General features: G+C 43.3%; 1 protein-coding gene across 5 annotated transcripts in view; it reads right to left on the reverse strand.

Annotated features, from left to right (window-relative positions):
- The window catches only part of MAP4K4 (mitogen-activated protein kinase kinase kinase kinase 4), a 164,307-nt gene that overhangs the window by 15,326 nt on the left and 136,243 nt on the right, over positions 1 to 12,738 (reverse strand). For 2 of the 5 annotated variants that reach the window (XM_041468401.1, XM_041468398.1), the window contains 10 exons: positions 12,331 to 12,437; positions 11,249 to 11,400; positions 10,455 to 10,552; positions 10,105 to 10,113; positions 9,466 to 9,641; positions 8,962 to 9,082; positions 7,603 to 7,794; positions 5,100 to 5,217; positions 4,660 to 4,830; positions 313 to 456 (listed from right to left, as the gene is read on the reverse strand). In XM_041468401.1, the coding sequence (XP_041324335.1) occupies positions 313 to 456; positions 4,660 to 4,830; positions 5,100 to 5,217; positions 7,603 to 7,794; positions 8,962 to 9,082; positions 9,466 to 9,641; positions 10,105 to 10,113; positions 10,455 to 10,552; positions 11,249 to 11,400; positions 12,331 to 12,437 (1,288 nt within the window). The remainder of the gene's footprint in view (positions 1 to 312; positions 457 to 4,659; positions 4,831 to 5,099; positions 5,218 to 7,602; positions 7,795 to 8,961; positions 9,083 to 9,465; positions 9,642 to 10,104; positions 10,114 to 10,454; positions 10,553 to 11,248; positions 11,401 to 12,330; positions 12,438 to 12,738) is intronic. The other 3 variants (XM_041468402.1, XM_041468400.1, XM_041468399.1) reach the window with 2 other exon arrangements.

Raw genomic sequence — 12,738 nt, forward strand, 5'->3', positions numbered from 1 at the left:
CCAAACTGCACAAAACGTTAACTTCCAGCTCTCAAATACTGAACAAGGAAACAAAGTCAGACATTTCCCACAAACTCATGCAGCATTTTTAAAGGTCACCTCACAGAAGGAAGGACAGGGAGCAAGCAGGCATGGGTGTTGTGTGGAAAACGATTCACTTGCAGAAATAAACTGTAGACTCAGAGATGAAAGGATGGAAAACCCATTGATTCAGTCAGGACTTCCCCCTCAAAGCACAGGCTGCCAAGAAAATCTTTCTGCCATACTATGCCACATGGAGGTAAAAATATAACATTCAACAGTTAACCTTACCAGAAATTGTCACCAAGACATTCAGCCCTTCAAGTACATCCATTTGCTGGAATCGTCTTCGATTGATGAGTGGATAAACCTTCCCCTGTCCACTTCTGTCTAGCAGCATCAGACCACTTTCAGTGCCCACCAACAAGTTCACTCCTAGAAAAAACAAAACCAGAGATCCAAGTTAGTAAGGACTTTTTCTCACATATTCTGAGGAACTGATGATTGATACAACAACTGTCTTGTTTCAAGCAGGTCCAACCACTGCTGAGATGTCTCTATTGCCTGTAGCCTAAAAGTTCTCCTGATGTAGAGGCTCTCTACACTGCCTGCCCACAGTGACTACCGACACCAAACAGCATTCAAGAGAGTAAAAGACTGGTAGACCACAGAAAGCTTTCTAGAGCACCAGTTTCCAAAAAAAAGGCATGCTAGTGTTGGAAGGAGGGGTGAGGCACAAAGTGGTATGCAAGCCTGTGCATTCCGAAGATGTGTTAGCTGTTCTTAGGGGGGTGGTAGCAGGATGCTCTTGACAAGGACATGGCAATAAAAACAGTTCCCACTGGGAGAAACAGGTTGTGCTGCAGCCCTTCCACAAAAAGGTAGGCACTGGGTTTGTTCCCACTTTCACAACAATCTTTTCCATCTTAATGTTAAAACTAGAGGAACTACAGTAATCTTGTGTTTCCACAGGCTTCTCCTAAAGATCAAGCAAATATAGATGAGAAAAGTCAGTTTCTTTACACAAAGGTCCAAAGGTCCACTGGAAAACTCCCAGAGTCCATAAAACCTTACTATTTAGAATCAATTACATTTTTTATATAATAGATATATATGGGACTAAGTTTTATATATCTATTAATATCACTCTTAAATTTCATAACTATTTATTTGCAATAGTGTTTAAGTCCAGAAGCTCACAAATTTTGCAGAGACAGTTCACGTACAGCACAGGAAATGGAAATCACATCAAATGTATGACTCACTTTATTAGACTTCCATGTTGCAATCCCAATATAAAACTTGCCATGCTTTAGCACAATAAAATAATGAAGTAAGAAAAGCAAAACTCACGCAAGATAGTTATGCTGCTTAATGGTCTTAATCCCTAGTCAGACAATTAACCCCCACATACAACTTTACTGGCGCCAGTGGGCCATCTGGGCTGATCCCATAATGAACCTTTTCTGATAGAGCAGGTGGGCCCAGGTGGGTGTGTGTACCTCAGTGCAGTCTGCACCCACAGCAGCAATGTGCCTTCTCAGAGTACTGAAAAAGAGCATTATTGCTCACCTAAACACCCCCTTGGATAGCAGGCATGGGAGAGGCTTGCAAAAAAACGGGCACATTAAGCCTGACCCAGGGGGCACAAGGAGTCTCTTAAAGGGGGAAGGGTGTTAGGGGGAAGCAGTAATGGTGGGGAGGGGGCTGAGCTGCTGGTCCTGGAGCACTCTTAAAAGGCTCTGGGTGGATAAGAAAAACAGATGTAGCCCATAGCGAGTTCAGAAATTATCATGCATCTCTCCATTATCCTCTCTCTACCCTTTTCAGTAAGAAAACTTCAGAGGTCCCAGCAGTCCCAAGGCATCTTTGCTTACTTTTGCTGTTCTGCTACTTTCTCCTGGGAGGCCTATCACCCTCCAGGCTCTCCTTCAGCTGCTGACACTTCCTTCATCCCTGTGCTGCCCACCTCTCACCTCTGCATCTCCCACATGGTTTGCACCCACTGGATCCCACCCCACAGCCCCCTTGGGCAATGGCAATTTCACCCAAGAGCATTTCACACAGCCTGTCCCTGTTACTGAGACATCCTCAGATTGGGAATGGCAGAAGGAAGCAGGGAGAGCTCGTGCTAAGCACAAGTCAGTGCTTAGCACAGGCTGAAGCAGCACCAAACCAGCCAAGGAAGCGCCCAGCAGCTGGTCTCCTTGCTGCAGCTCCAGTACCCACTGACTAAAGCTGTGAGCTTCAACATGCATTTCTGCACCTTTTCCAGGGTGGGTACAATTCAAAGCAAGCCATATGCAAACTGCTTCCTCAGGGACCCTTCCCCTCTTTGTACATCAGGACTCCATTGCTCCTGCCTCCACCGTCACCTCTGCTGCCTTCCTGGTGCAGCTGTTCCTGCTTTGAGCTCTCATGCACACCTGTGCCCAGCCCCTTCCCACAGCTATCTGCACTTCAGATGAAACCAATGAGGCACTACGCTGGTGGCAAGCAGGGCTTGTATTTTACAGTGCAGACACCCTCCTCACTCACAGACAGCAGAGCTCTTCTACTGCCAACCTACAATTAAGCAGTTCTGTTTTTTCAAACAAATGGAAACGCTTCCTGAAAAAGTACAGGCTGTCTGTGGAGGCTGGGTGTAAGAATCTGTGTTACTGCATCCATGTAATTAACATTGACTTTCACCACTCAGAGCCAGAAGAAACAGCATCAGAGACCTAAGCAATTAGCAGGTTGCCAGATACTACTGGCATTACCACTGGTAAAGGCAAAGCAAAGCAAGTTCCCCTCTTTTTGAATAGAAAGCATTACCATGAAATGGTTTCATTTTTTTAAAGAGTAAGGGAAGTTTAACATTATCAAGAAGTAAGCATGTGTACCAACTTGTATCACCATCAATTTGGCCCTAAATGTTCAATGAAGGGCCGTGCTACAGCTGTAAAACACCTCTAGGATTTTACACCTATTCTTTAAACCACCCTAACAGACAGATATATAGATCAAAGAAATATAAAACCATTAACAAGAATTGCTACTGGCAAAACAAGGCAGATCAGAGAAACTATGAGTCATCTTTACTGACACCATATGATTTTTCTCTGCCTTTGGCCTCTCACAGCCTGAAAGTTTACATTTGCACAAGCCATATCTTTATCAGAGAATGTTACACAGGAATTCAAGCAGAAATAGTGCTGAGGCAAAAATTCTTACCAGTAAATTCTGGAAATAAAGAAAACAGCAGATAGGAAGACAAGGTGTTGGGAGAGCTATTTCATTGACACAGCTTTGCAGGAAAGAAGATTGGGACAAAAGTGCTGTTCTGAGAAACAGCAAATGCTGGACATAACCCCAAAAGAGAACTAAAGCCTTGGAAAGAGCTATAAAAAAAGTAAAAAAGAGAGGGGACTGTGTTGCCTTTACAATAATCATATAGCTTAGGGCAATGGCCAATTCTCTTCTTCCTAAGTTTTTTTAATGAGCTGCATGTGCATTTATAATCTGCCAAGTTTAGGGATACTAGATAAGTATGTATGTAACATACACAAGCATCAACTATTAATATTTAGATAATGAAAAAATTAATTCACAGATTCTGGCCAGGAAACCAACAACACAGAAAAGCCTTCACTAGGGGTTGCAGCAGAGATTCCACACTGTAGCAGGCAACAGGTCCTGCTCGAAGGCTGATGAGGTGTGGGATCCTGACTGTCTGACACCAACACAAATTATCCCTAGCGACAAGAAGACCAGACAGACTTGGTCAGCTGACATCTCATACCCAGCTTCTCTCTGCAGTAATCACTCTTAACAAAGCTATGTCTCAGAATGGGAAATGTTCCTCTATCCTCTTCTTTTCCATCTTTCCATCTCTTTTCCTACATAAACTGATGACTGAGGCGACAAGTCACCTTACACAACACACCTTAATCAAGCCCTGCAACAACACATTAGCAAGAACCTCAAGAAGATTATAATTTTTCAAAATACTACCCTGTGTGCACCAGGTGTACAGTGCAAGGACTACTACAAGCTCCCAAAAGCTGCAAGGGATGCACTAGCAGGGCTTAGAAAGGGCTGAAAAGAACATCCTGATGAACTGCATGAAGCCTCTCCCAGACAACCTGTGACAGGAAAAGAGGACACAGCCTCAAGCTATGACAGGGCAAGCTCAGGTTGGACACCAGGAAGAACTTTTTCACTGAAAGTATGGTTAAGCATTGGAAAAGGCTGCCCACAGAAGTGATAAGAGTCATCATCCCTGAAAGAGTTCAAGATATGACTGGATGCAGAACAGTGCCATGGTCTAGCTGATCCAGTGGAATTAAGTCAAAGGCTGGACTTGATGATCCCAGAGGTCTTTTCCAGCCTTAATGATTCTATGATTCTCAGTCTAAACTGTGCCATCAGAAGCATATATGTACCAGTGGGAAATTATAACAAAGCAGAAGCAGCATACTGTTAAAAACACAATAATAATCAGATCTTGCAACAGAAAAGATATAAACAAGCACTGAATAAAGCAGTGAAACAGCTACAGTTTCGGAGATACATTATCAGAGGCTAAAAGCTCCTACTGGCATACTGGCACATTTACATTTCAGGAATGGCAAGGGAAGAACACGTTTGCATTACCCCATAAGGCCGCACACAGTATCTCGGAATTGAATCTCTTCTTGTATTTGCGAATCTCTGGTGTGTCACTCTGTGGCCGTGTATTTGTGGGGTTCACGTTGACAACTGATCCTTTCCGTGTAGGGTCTTGCCTTATTGCCTCTGATCTCATTGCTTCACTAGAAAATCCTACTGAAAGAAAAAAAAGTAACGTGCATGTAATACCATTCAAGTGCTGGATTCTGGACATATATTTTTTACATCGTACAAACCAAATCAGTAACTGAGAACACTGAGAGAGTCCTAATTTTTGTAAGAAATGTAAATGGAAAAAGAAAATAAATTATGCAATCCATTGCAAAAGAAATAAAAAGCATGATGGTAACATTCTTAAGTACTTTAAAGAGCCACTGAAGTCACTGAACCCTTTTTTAATTGTCGTCTTCAGCTACTTTACTTACCCACAGAAGTCACAGTTGTCCCACTAGATGGAGAAATCTGTAGTAATCTGGGGTCTATAAAAGGTGTAAAGGAGGAGGAAGATTTGTGTTTCTGGAGTGTGTTACTAGCGGACTGAGTCTGCAATGTAAATTTCAACTTTATTAATATTAATGACAATAAAAAGCATGGATAACAAACACCAACATTTTAAAGTCACTATGGAATTATGCTACAGAGCCTCCCCAAGCTTTTATACTTCCTTTAAAGAAACACAATGCACTGCAGGCACCACACCTGAGCTAGATACATATGCACACTGCACATGTTACAGCAAAATGCAATTAGCTGAATTGTCGTCCCTGAACCTCAGCTGCTAGCGAAGCTTTTTAGTACAGACCACTACAATCAGGCACAAAGCGAGGGAATGTCTCTCCTTTTGAAAATCTGCTTAAATGTATGTATACTATTTTATCTGCAAGCTGCCCCTACCTACAATTTTTGAATTTATGAAGCATCTCCTGAATTGAGGTAGCTAATTAAATTATGAAGTTTGATCTCTTGGCTTGTGCAACAAAATCAGAACCATCTGGGATCAAGCATTCACTTCTATGATGGACTATGTTTCAATGTTTGCTACTCTTCATTCTCCCTATTTTGTTTAACCTGAGCCTCTTGCCAGAAAGCTGCAGCAGATTCTTCCACCTTTATTTGACAAAGCAACATATTAAACCTGTATCGAACAAAGGGGCTCATTAGTGTGGAAGGTGTAGCAAACAGTGACATGACATTATGAATATGTAGTGGATAAAATCACTGGTGCTTGTTGAGTTATGAGGTCTAAACATGAAAAAACATAAAGAAAGGAAGACAAGTGAAACAATGAACTGTTAAAAGTGGAAATGGAACAACTTAAAAACCCTTGCCAGTTTAGTATTACAGTGACAACATATCTGAAGCAGAATGGGACAAGTGGAAAAAAAAAAAAGAGTGTATATATATATAAAGAGTGTGCATGTGCTAAGTTATACTAAGCAGTACTGGGTTTTTGCTCAGTTTTATGCAAACGTTGTTACAAGACACTTCTTTAGCATCAACTAATCCTCAACATCTGATCTTCCTAAGCCTCTACAGAAAAAAAATAGCAATGGGTCTTTGGAGTTTATCCCTGCCCTGAACAGCCCAACACCAAAAGACTCCTTCATCACCAGGCACTGCCACAGGCCCCACTTCCCAAGCTGAGTTAACTGAACCCTGCTTACGTATTGCTTAGACCAAAGTAATGAGCAAGCATACCCCTGGATCAATCAACTGATCTCTATAACCTACAAGAGTGTGCTTTTAGAAAGATCAAAAAACAATGAAGCACAGCTGGAAATTATGTATAAAGCTAAATGAATTTCCAGGAGGAAACTCTCCCTCCCACCCACCTGCTATGTGGTTAAGAAGCATTTTTGATTATCTGGTAAACATGTGCATTGCCATAAACCCACCCAGCTCACTGCAACCTCTCCTCATCACAACACTTGCACACCTCCATGGCAGGACTCTACCCTGAGAAGCAGCAGGTTCTTTTCTCAAGTTTTGCTTGCCCTGTACCACAGGCAGAGCCTGTCAGAGGCTCTCCTTGTAAGCCAGGCTGGCCACCCAGCCAGGAGTGGAGAGACCAGACAAGGCTCCTCTCTCACTGCTGGGGTTGGTGAAGGGCGAGCGGCCCTTTGTTCATCCGCACGCGTGCACCTCCTCTGCTGCGAGGGGTTAACACACGGGAAGGACCAGGCTTTCCCACCTGCACTCCCTAAAGGAAGGCACCGTCCCGGGATCAGCCCAGGACAGCAAGAGGGAGCTTCCCCCACGGTAAAGCCTTCACCACCTGGACATAATCAGCAGTGGGGGATAACAGTCATCTTTACACAGCTGCTTCTCAGAGTACACACATACTAGGAAAAAAACCCAAATATTTTCCCCCATTCATTATTCCAAAATAACAATACCTCAGGCTTTTACAACCCTCCCAGGCAACACCTGATTTGTTCACCCAGCCCACATGGCAAGCTTTAGTGAGCAAAATCCCTCCACAGCCACTTCCTCTCCCATTGGGTGAGTTTCAACAAGCAGCTCCTCATATGTGTGGAGAAACTAGTCCAGCCTTTACTGACAAAGCCAAAATTAACTGCTAATTCTGAAGAGGCACATTACTTGCAATTAGCCTGCTCCCGGAATAAAACAGAATTAAAAAGAGTATTGGCTTGAAAACGCAGTAGTCAAGTTTAGTTTAAAATGAACGCCATGCAATTAATGACTCACTAAAAGGAAGCAAAAATAGTAAACTGGCAAGTTTGGCGTGGGACTGCTCTAGAGTTAAGGGCTTCTTACACAGAACTGAAATGTGTTATTTGGGAGGTGGGAACAAAGGTGACAGAAAAAAAAAAGCAGGGGAGATTGGCTGGAGTTCCTTTGCAAACTAGCTACTAGGCAATGCTGCTATAACCCTATGAAAGCAGCCAGCTGTGGTGTAAGACATACCTCATTAGTAGTTAGCTTGTCCTGGGGTGTCTGTGGGGACATGGTGGGTGTCGGCTGGCTGGAGGATGGGGAGGAGGAGGTGGAGGAAGTGGAGGAGGAATGGCTTTGCTGTAAGAGATCTGGCAAGAGGTGAATGCGACCGGCAAAGCCATTGCTCTCATGATGGCTGGCACGCTTTTTGTCAACTGTACTCTGTAGAAAAAACAGGCACACTTGTCTTGCTCAAGTGCTGCTTAAAAGTCTATATCCCTAACAACCTCTCTCCTTCTCTCCCTCACTTCCTACCTTTTCACATTTTTTTCTTTCTTTTTTTTTTTTTTTAATAAGCTTATAATCCATGCTTTGATGCCTGCATGGAAAGGGAAAGTGGGCAGAGCAACTAGAATTCAAGAAATTCCCACCAGCAGGCAAATGCTTGGTTCATGTGGTTGACTTGCACTGCCAGTTCCACCAATTAAGAGAACAGTAACTGTGCTGCTAAGTCCAACACCACAACAGGGACAAGAACATTTTTGGAGGTGGGGTGAGGATTTTTTTCCCTATTGTTTTGTTTAAAACTAACTTAGACCCTACACAGATAGCAGTTTGGACTTTCTGGAGAATCCCTTCAGCTAACTATTTAAAACAATAACCATGAAATCTTAATTTTCAAACAAGAGGACTTAATTAAGAAATTGGCATTCAGTTGTGAAACTCAGAAATGCGATTACTGAGGAAACTCCTATAAGCTAGCACGCTCATTAACACACAAGTTCATTTAAAAACAGGGAACCATTATGTTTGGGACAAGAACGCAATATTTTCAGAATCAAAGGCAACAACACAGCACTCTACTCTGTCCACATTTTCTGCCTCACCACCTATTTTGCTTCTCCCTCACACCAACTGTTGTGTGAATCTGCATGTACATGTGTGTGTATGTTATCTGGGTGGTCTGTATGCCCTAAACTACACAATCAAAACAATTTTAAAAAACCTTGAGTGCTCCCACCCCAGCTCCCTCCCAGCCTCACTCCTGAGACACATATTTGATTCTGTGCTAAAACTAAACTACGTTGTTGCTCCAGGTACTTGCTTCACACACCTGCAGCTTTTCTACCCTTCTCTCCCACAGACTATGAAATATTCTACATGGTGCTGCCATGAGTGTCACTGGAAAGCATGCAAAACAGAAGCAAGGGGTGAAGGGCTACTCTCCTCTTTGCATGCATCAAACATCTTGCTCATCTGAATTTCTCTACAGTTGCGTCTTGATAATACGAACAACAAATATAATGTAGAAACAGCATGGGTGAATGAGCGAGTGGGTTAATGAGCACAGAAAGGGTGCAGCACTGCACAGGGAAGGAAAAGCAATACCTGTCGAACAATTAAGGTGCCCTCCTTAGAAGGAGTCAAGGCAGGTTCACTCTCCACATCATCATGGACAATCATGGTTTTTACTGATTCTGTTTCACCATTGCTCAAGTTCAACGTTGACCTATTTGTCAGACAAGAAATAACTGGAGTGAGATAACAGCACTAGTGCCCTGGCTGTCACTGCCCTGCATCATGGCATACTCAGAATTAACCTGTAGTGTGGCCAGAGTGGAATATTTACATAAGCTGCCTAGAAAAGCCTCTCCATCAAAAAAAAATCTGCAAGTTTCTCGTTTTGCAGCAAATGAAGGGAGAAGAGGGAAAGGACATTGAGAAGACTATCCTTAGTGTTTGAATATATGAACATATGAGGCTGCTATGTCTTGCTCACAGATTGTAGCAAGCTGAAAGAACTAACATACAAGCCAAAATGCTAGCTAGCATCCTTTTCCTTCAATCCCCTATAAGGCAAAAGAGATGCAAAACACTGTTAGAGGGACTAACACTGCTCGGACATCATCTGGTCCAGAAGTAGATTCATCAGCTCCTTCTTGTTCCATATCATCATCTTCCTCATCTGTTGTCCCTGACTCCTCACTCGAGGATGAGTAATCCGTTACTTTATGTGGAGGTCGCACATCCTCTACTGCTCGCAACTCCTTTGCCAATGCAGTTAAATCCTGTTGGGAGAGGGAAGAAAAAAATGTTAAAACTGATGTTGCAAGTAAGAGAGAAGAAGAGTTTGCAAGACAAACCTGCAGGATTAGAGCCCGAGTTTGTTCACTTCTGTGTTTCCACTGCCCCAGCAGTACTGTTTCCTCTGACTTACCCATTCCTAACAGTTACCAAAACTCACTTTCTCATAAACTCAAGCACCAGAAGAGTCAACCTAAGGGGGTCTTGTCATATCATAGAAAAATGTGCATACTCTGAAACCCAGCTATCCTGATTTATGACTAACTGCAGTGTCATAAGAGATATGGCTACTGAAGAAAGTTTCAAGGAAAGACAGAAATACTGTGAAAACCCATTGAGCTCCCCAAATTACAACGAGACACAGAGCTGTAACCAATTGTAATAGCAGCCAGATGTAGAAAATGTCAGAAATCTTTCACAGAAAGTAGGAAACATTTAAGGTCTTACCACTTCTCCCTGCACCATTCAGCCCAGCATTGGCACATTCAGGTCAAATGCACGATCATTGGTCCAGCCCCAGGGAGGAAGCACAAGATTGAAAGAGAGAAAGGCATGGATTAGGAAGGTAGAAGACCGAAGAGCAGAAATCAATCCCAGAAGCAGTGCAAAATCTAACGTTTGCAATACTGATGTGCACAGGCAATTGCACAGCCCAGAACATGCTGCTAGACCCACAGTTACAAACTCTCATACTCTAGCTGATGTTCACCTCTGATGGCACTGAATGAAGCTCCCAGTGTACTTTTTGTGAATCTACCTGAAAGAGAAGGAGGAGAGGGGAGGTGGATGCAACTCACAGCAGGCTTGATAGGTCTGAAGACTTCCTTTTTCTCTTCAGGCTTTTTAGGTGCACTTTCATGGCGTTGTGATGGCGAACCCTCTGATTTGGATGATGCTGCACATGCCAAGACCCCAAAAGGAACAGAGAAAAAAGCAGACTAAGCAGGGAGCTAAAATAAGTTTTCTTACTTCACTCTGGAGTGGGGAAGAGATGTGAGATGACTATTATGGGCATCTGACCACAAGACCTACATTTCACTGGTTACTACTACATTGTCCCTGAAGGACTATACAAAAAACACCATAAACTGTGATTTGCATAGCTGCAACTGACCTATGTCTGAAGCCAAAGTAAATAGTCACAACAACTGTAAATCAAAGACTCAAGTATGGCCACAAGCTGGAAAACCTCCATCATCATCCAACACAGGCCAGCTGAGACCTATCCATGGCAGTCTGCACCCTGTCAACAACCACCAAGGTGACAGGCAACAAATATCAAAATGTGCCCTTGCACACAAGAGGAAGGGAGGGAGCTATGAGGGTGCGGAGGCCGGGCTGTTTGCACATAGGAAAGTGCAGCAGTGCCTGGATGTGAATTCAATAACAATGAAACAAACAGCTTGACAATGATTTCTGTGCCTGCTGCCTTTCCCAAGCAAGGATATGGCCAAGAGGGTACAGGAAGCCAACCCATCTCCCACACTGCAAGCTCAAAGGTTGTTCGCTGTTATCATCTCTAATTACTGAGTGCTTCACAGCTTAATAAAATAAGAAACACAATGTTACAGAGGGTAGGAGAAGGACTTACATCTCATCCTGAAACGCTCTCCAGACCCGCTCTGAGAGCCAGGGTGGGAGCCAGGTTGTGAGCCAGAGTTGCTCGAGCCAGAAGAACTGCCACTGCCTGGCCTTGGTACAAGCTTCTCCACCCTTTCCCACAGCAGACGAGGCTCTATATTGCTGTATCGTGGGAGGAAAGAAACTCTTTGTCACATACATTTCAGTCCCAGATTCTCAGCTCTAAACTGAAACATCATTCTCTGTAATAGTTTTCTAATAGTTTTGCTAATAACTCAACTGAAAGAACACTTTAACGCTGAGATCAGGGCATCAGTAATGCTTCAAAACCCAGGCAGTAGCTCCCTTTGAAATAACTACTACTGTATTTATGATGGTCAAAAAAAAGTTTAGGTGGGTATAAGCTACTCCTTTTATTTAGAATTACCTACCTGCCATTCTTATATACATAACCTGAAGTGGACAATTCTCTCAGCCCGCATGCAGCAGTTTTAAAATTGGGTCAGAAGTATCCTAAGCACTAAACACAAACCAAAAAGAACACCAGAATACCCTCACCCCTATCCAGTGAGCTAATTCCATGGTGGCCTGCCCATATTGTTCTGTTGAGCTCAGGAGTCAGCTCTCTCCTCCCCCTTCCTGACCTTGGGGGCTCTGTGTCACAGCTCATGGAGGCTTTTCCCCCCTCTTAAAATCTGGTTCTGGCTAAGAGGCCAGAAAGTTTCTGAGGTTTCTTCACTTCAGATGTTACAAGCCCTTCTGCTGCCAGTAATCCCCACGGCATACCCAAGCTGACCTGCTGCACCAAAAGGCAAGACATTCATAAATGGCCACATTTGTTCCAAAATTTGAAGGATATTTGAAATTATTGCCAAAATTACAGGGCAGACAACTCAAATGAGAAGAGGAAAGAAGAAATTTTGTCAGCATTTGTTGACACATGTGCCACATCAGTAGAAATTAATCATTACTGAAAAGGGATCCAACACTATCTTCTTACAGGCATTGCCAAAAGCTGTCTGGCAATGCCTGGCCTCCCATATGCCTTTTCCTTCCAATTCAAGAAAAGCAAGGACACATAGGCTTACAAACCTCGTGGAATTCCTTTGACCTGCTTGGTTATTTTGCTGCCCACTGCCCTGCAGTGGGGAATCACGGCGGGACAGGACTGGTGATCGGGACGTTGTTCTCACAGGTACCTTGGGAGAAAAAAGATTGTGTTAAACCCATGAAGAGGACAGAGAGGACAGGAAGATAAAACTTCTCCTGCCACAGAATATAATCTTAAGATCTTAACCACATGTTCTAAGTACAAGCTAGCATCAATGACCAAAAGCAGTAAACAAACACCCACAAAGCCAAAAGCCTTAGCTGTGATGCTGTTCAGAATTTGAATAGAACTCGATGTTTAGTCTTAACATTAAATAGCGTTTAATGGTTATCACACGAACACGTACACGCCCCGCTACCCTCCCAGCTACTGAGACATTTGAAAAGAAT

The sequence above is a fragment of the Pyrgilauda ruficollis genome, unplaced genomic scaffold, assembly GCF_017590135.1.
Source record: "Pyrgilauda ruficollis isolate IOZ18807 unplaced genomic scaffold, ASM1759013v1 scaffold22, whole genome shotgun sequence".
Lineage (NCBI taxonomy): Eukaryota > Metazoa > Chordata > Aves > Passeriformes > Passeridae > Pyrgilauda > Pyrgilauda ruficollis.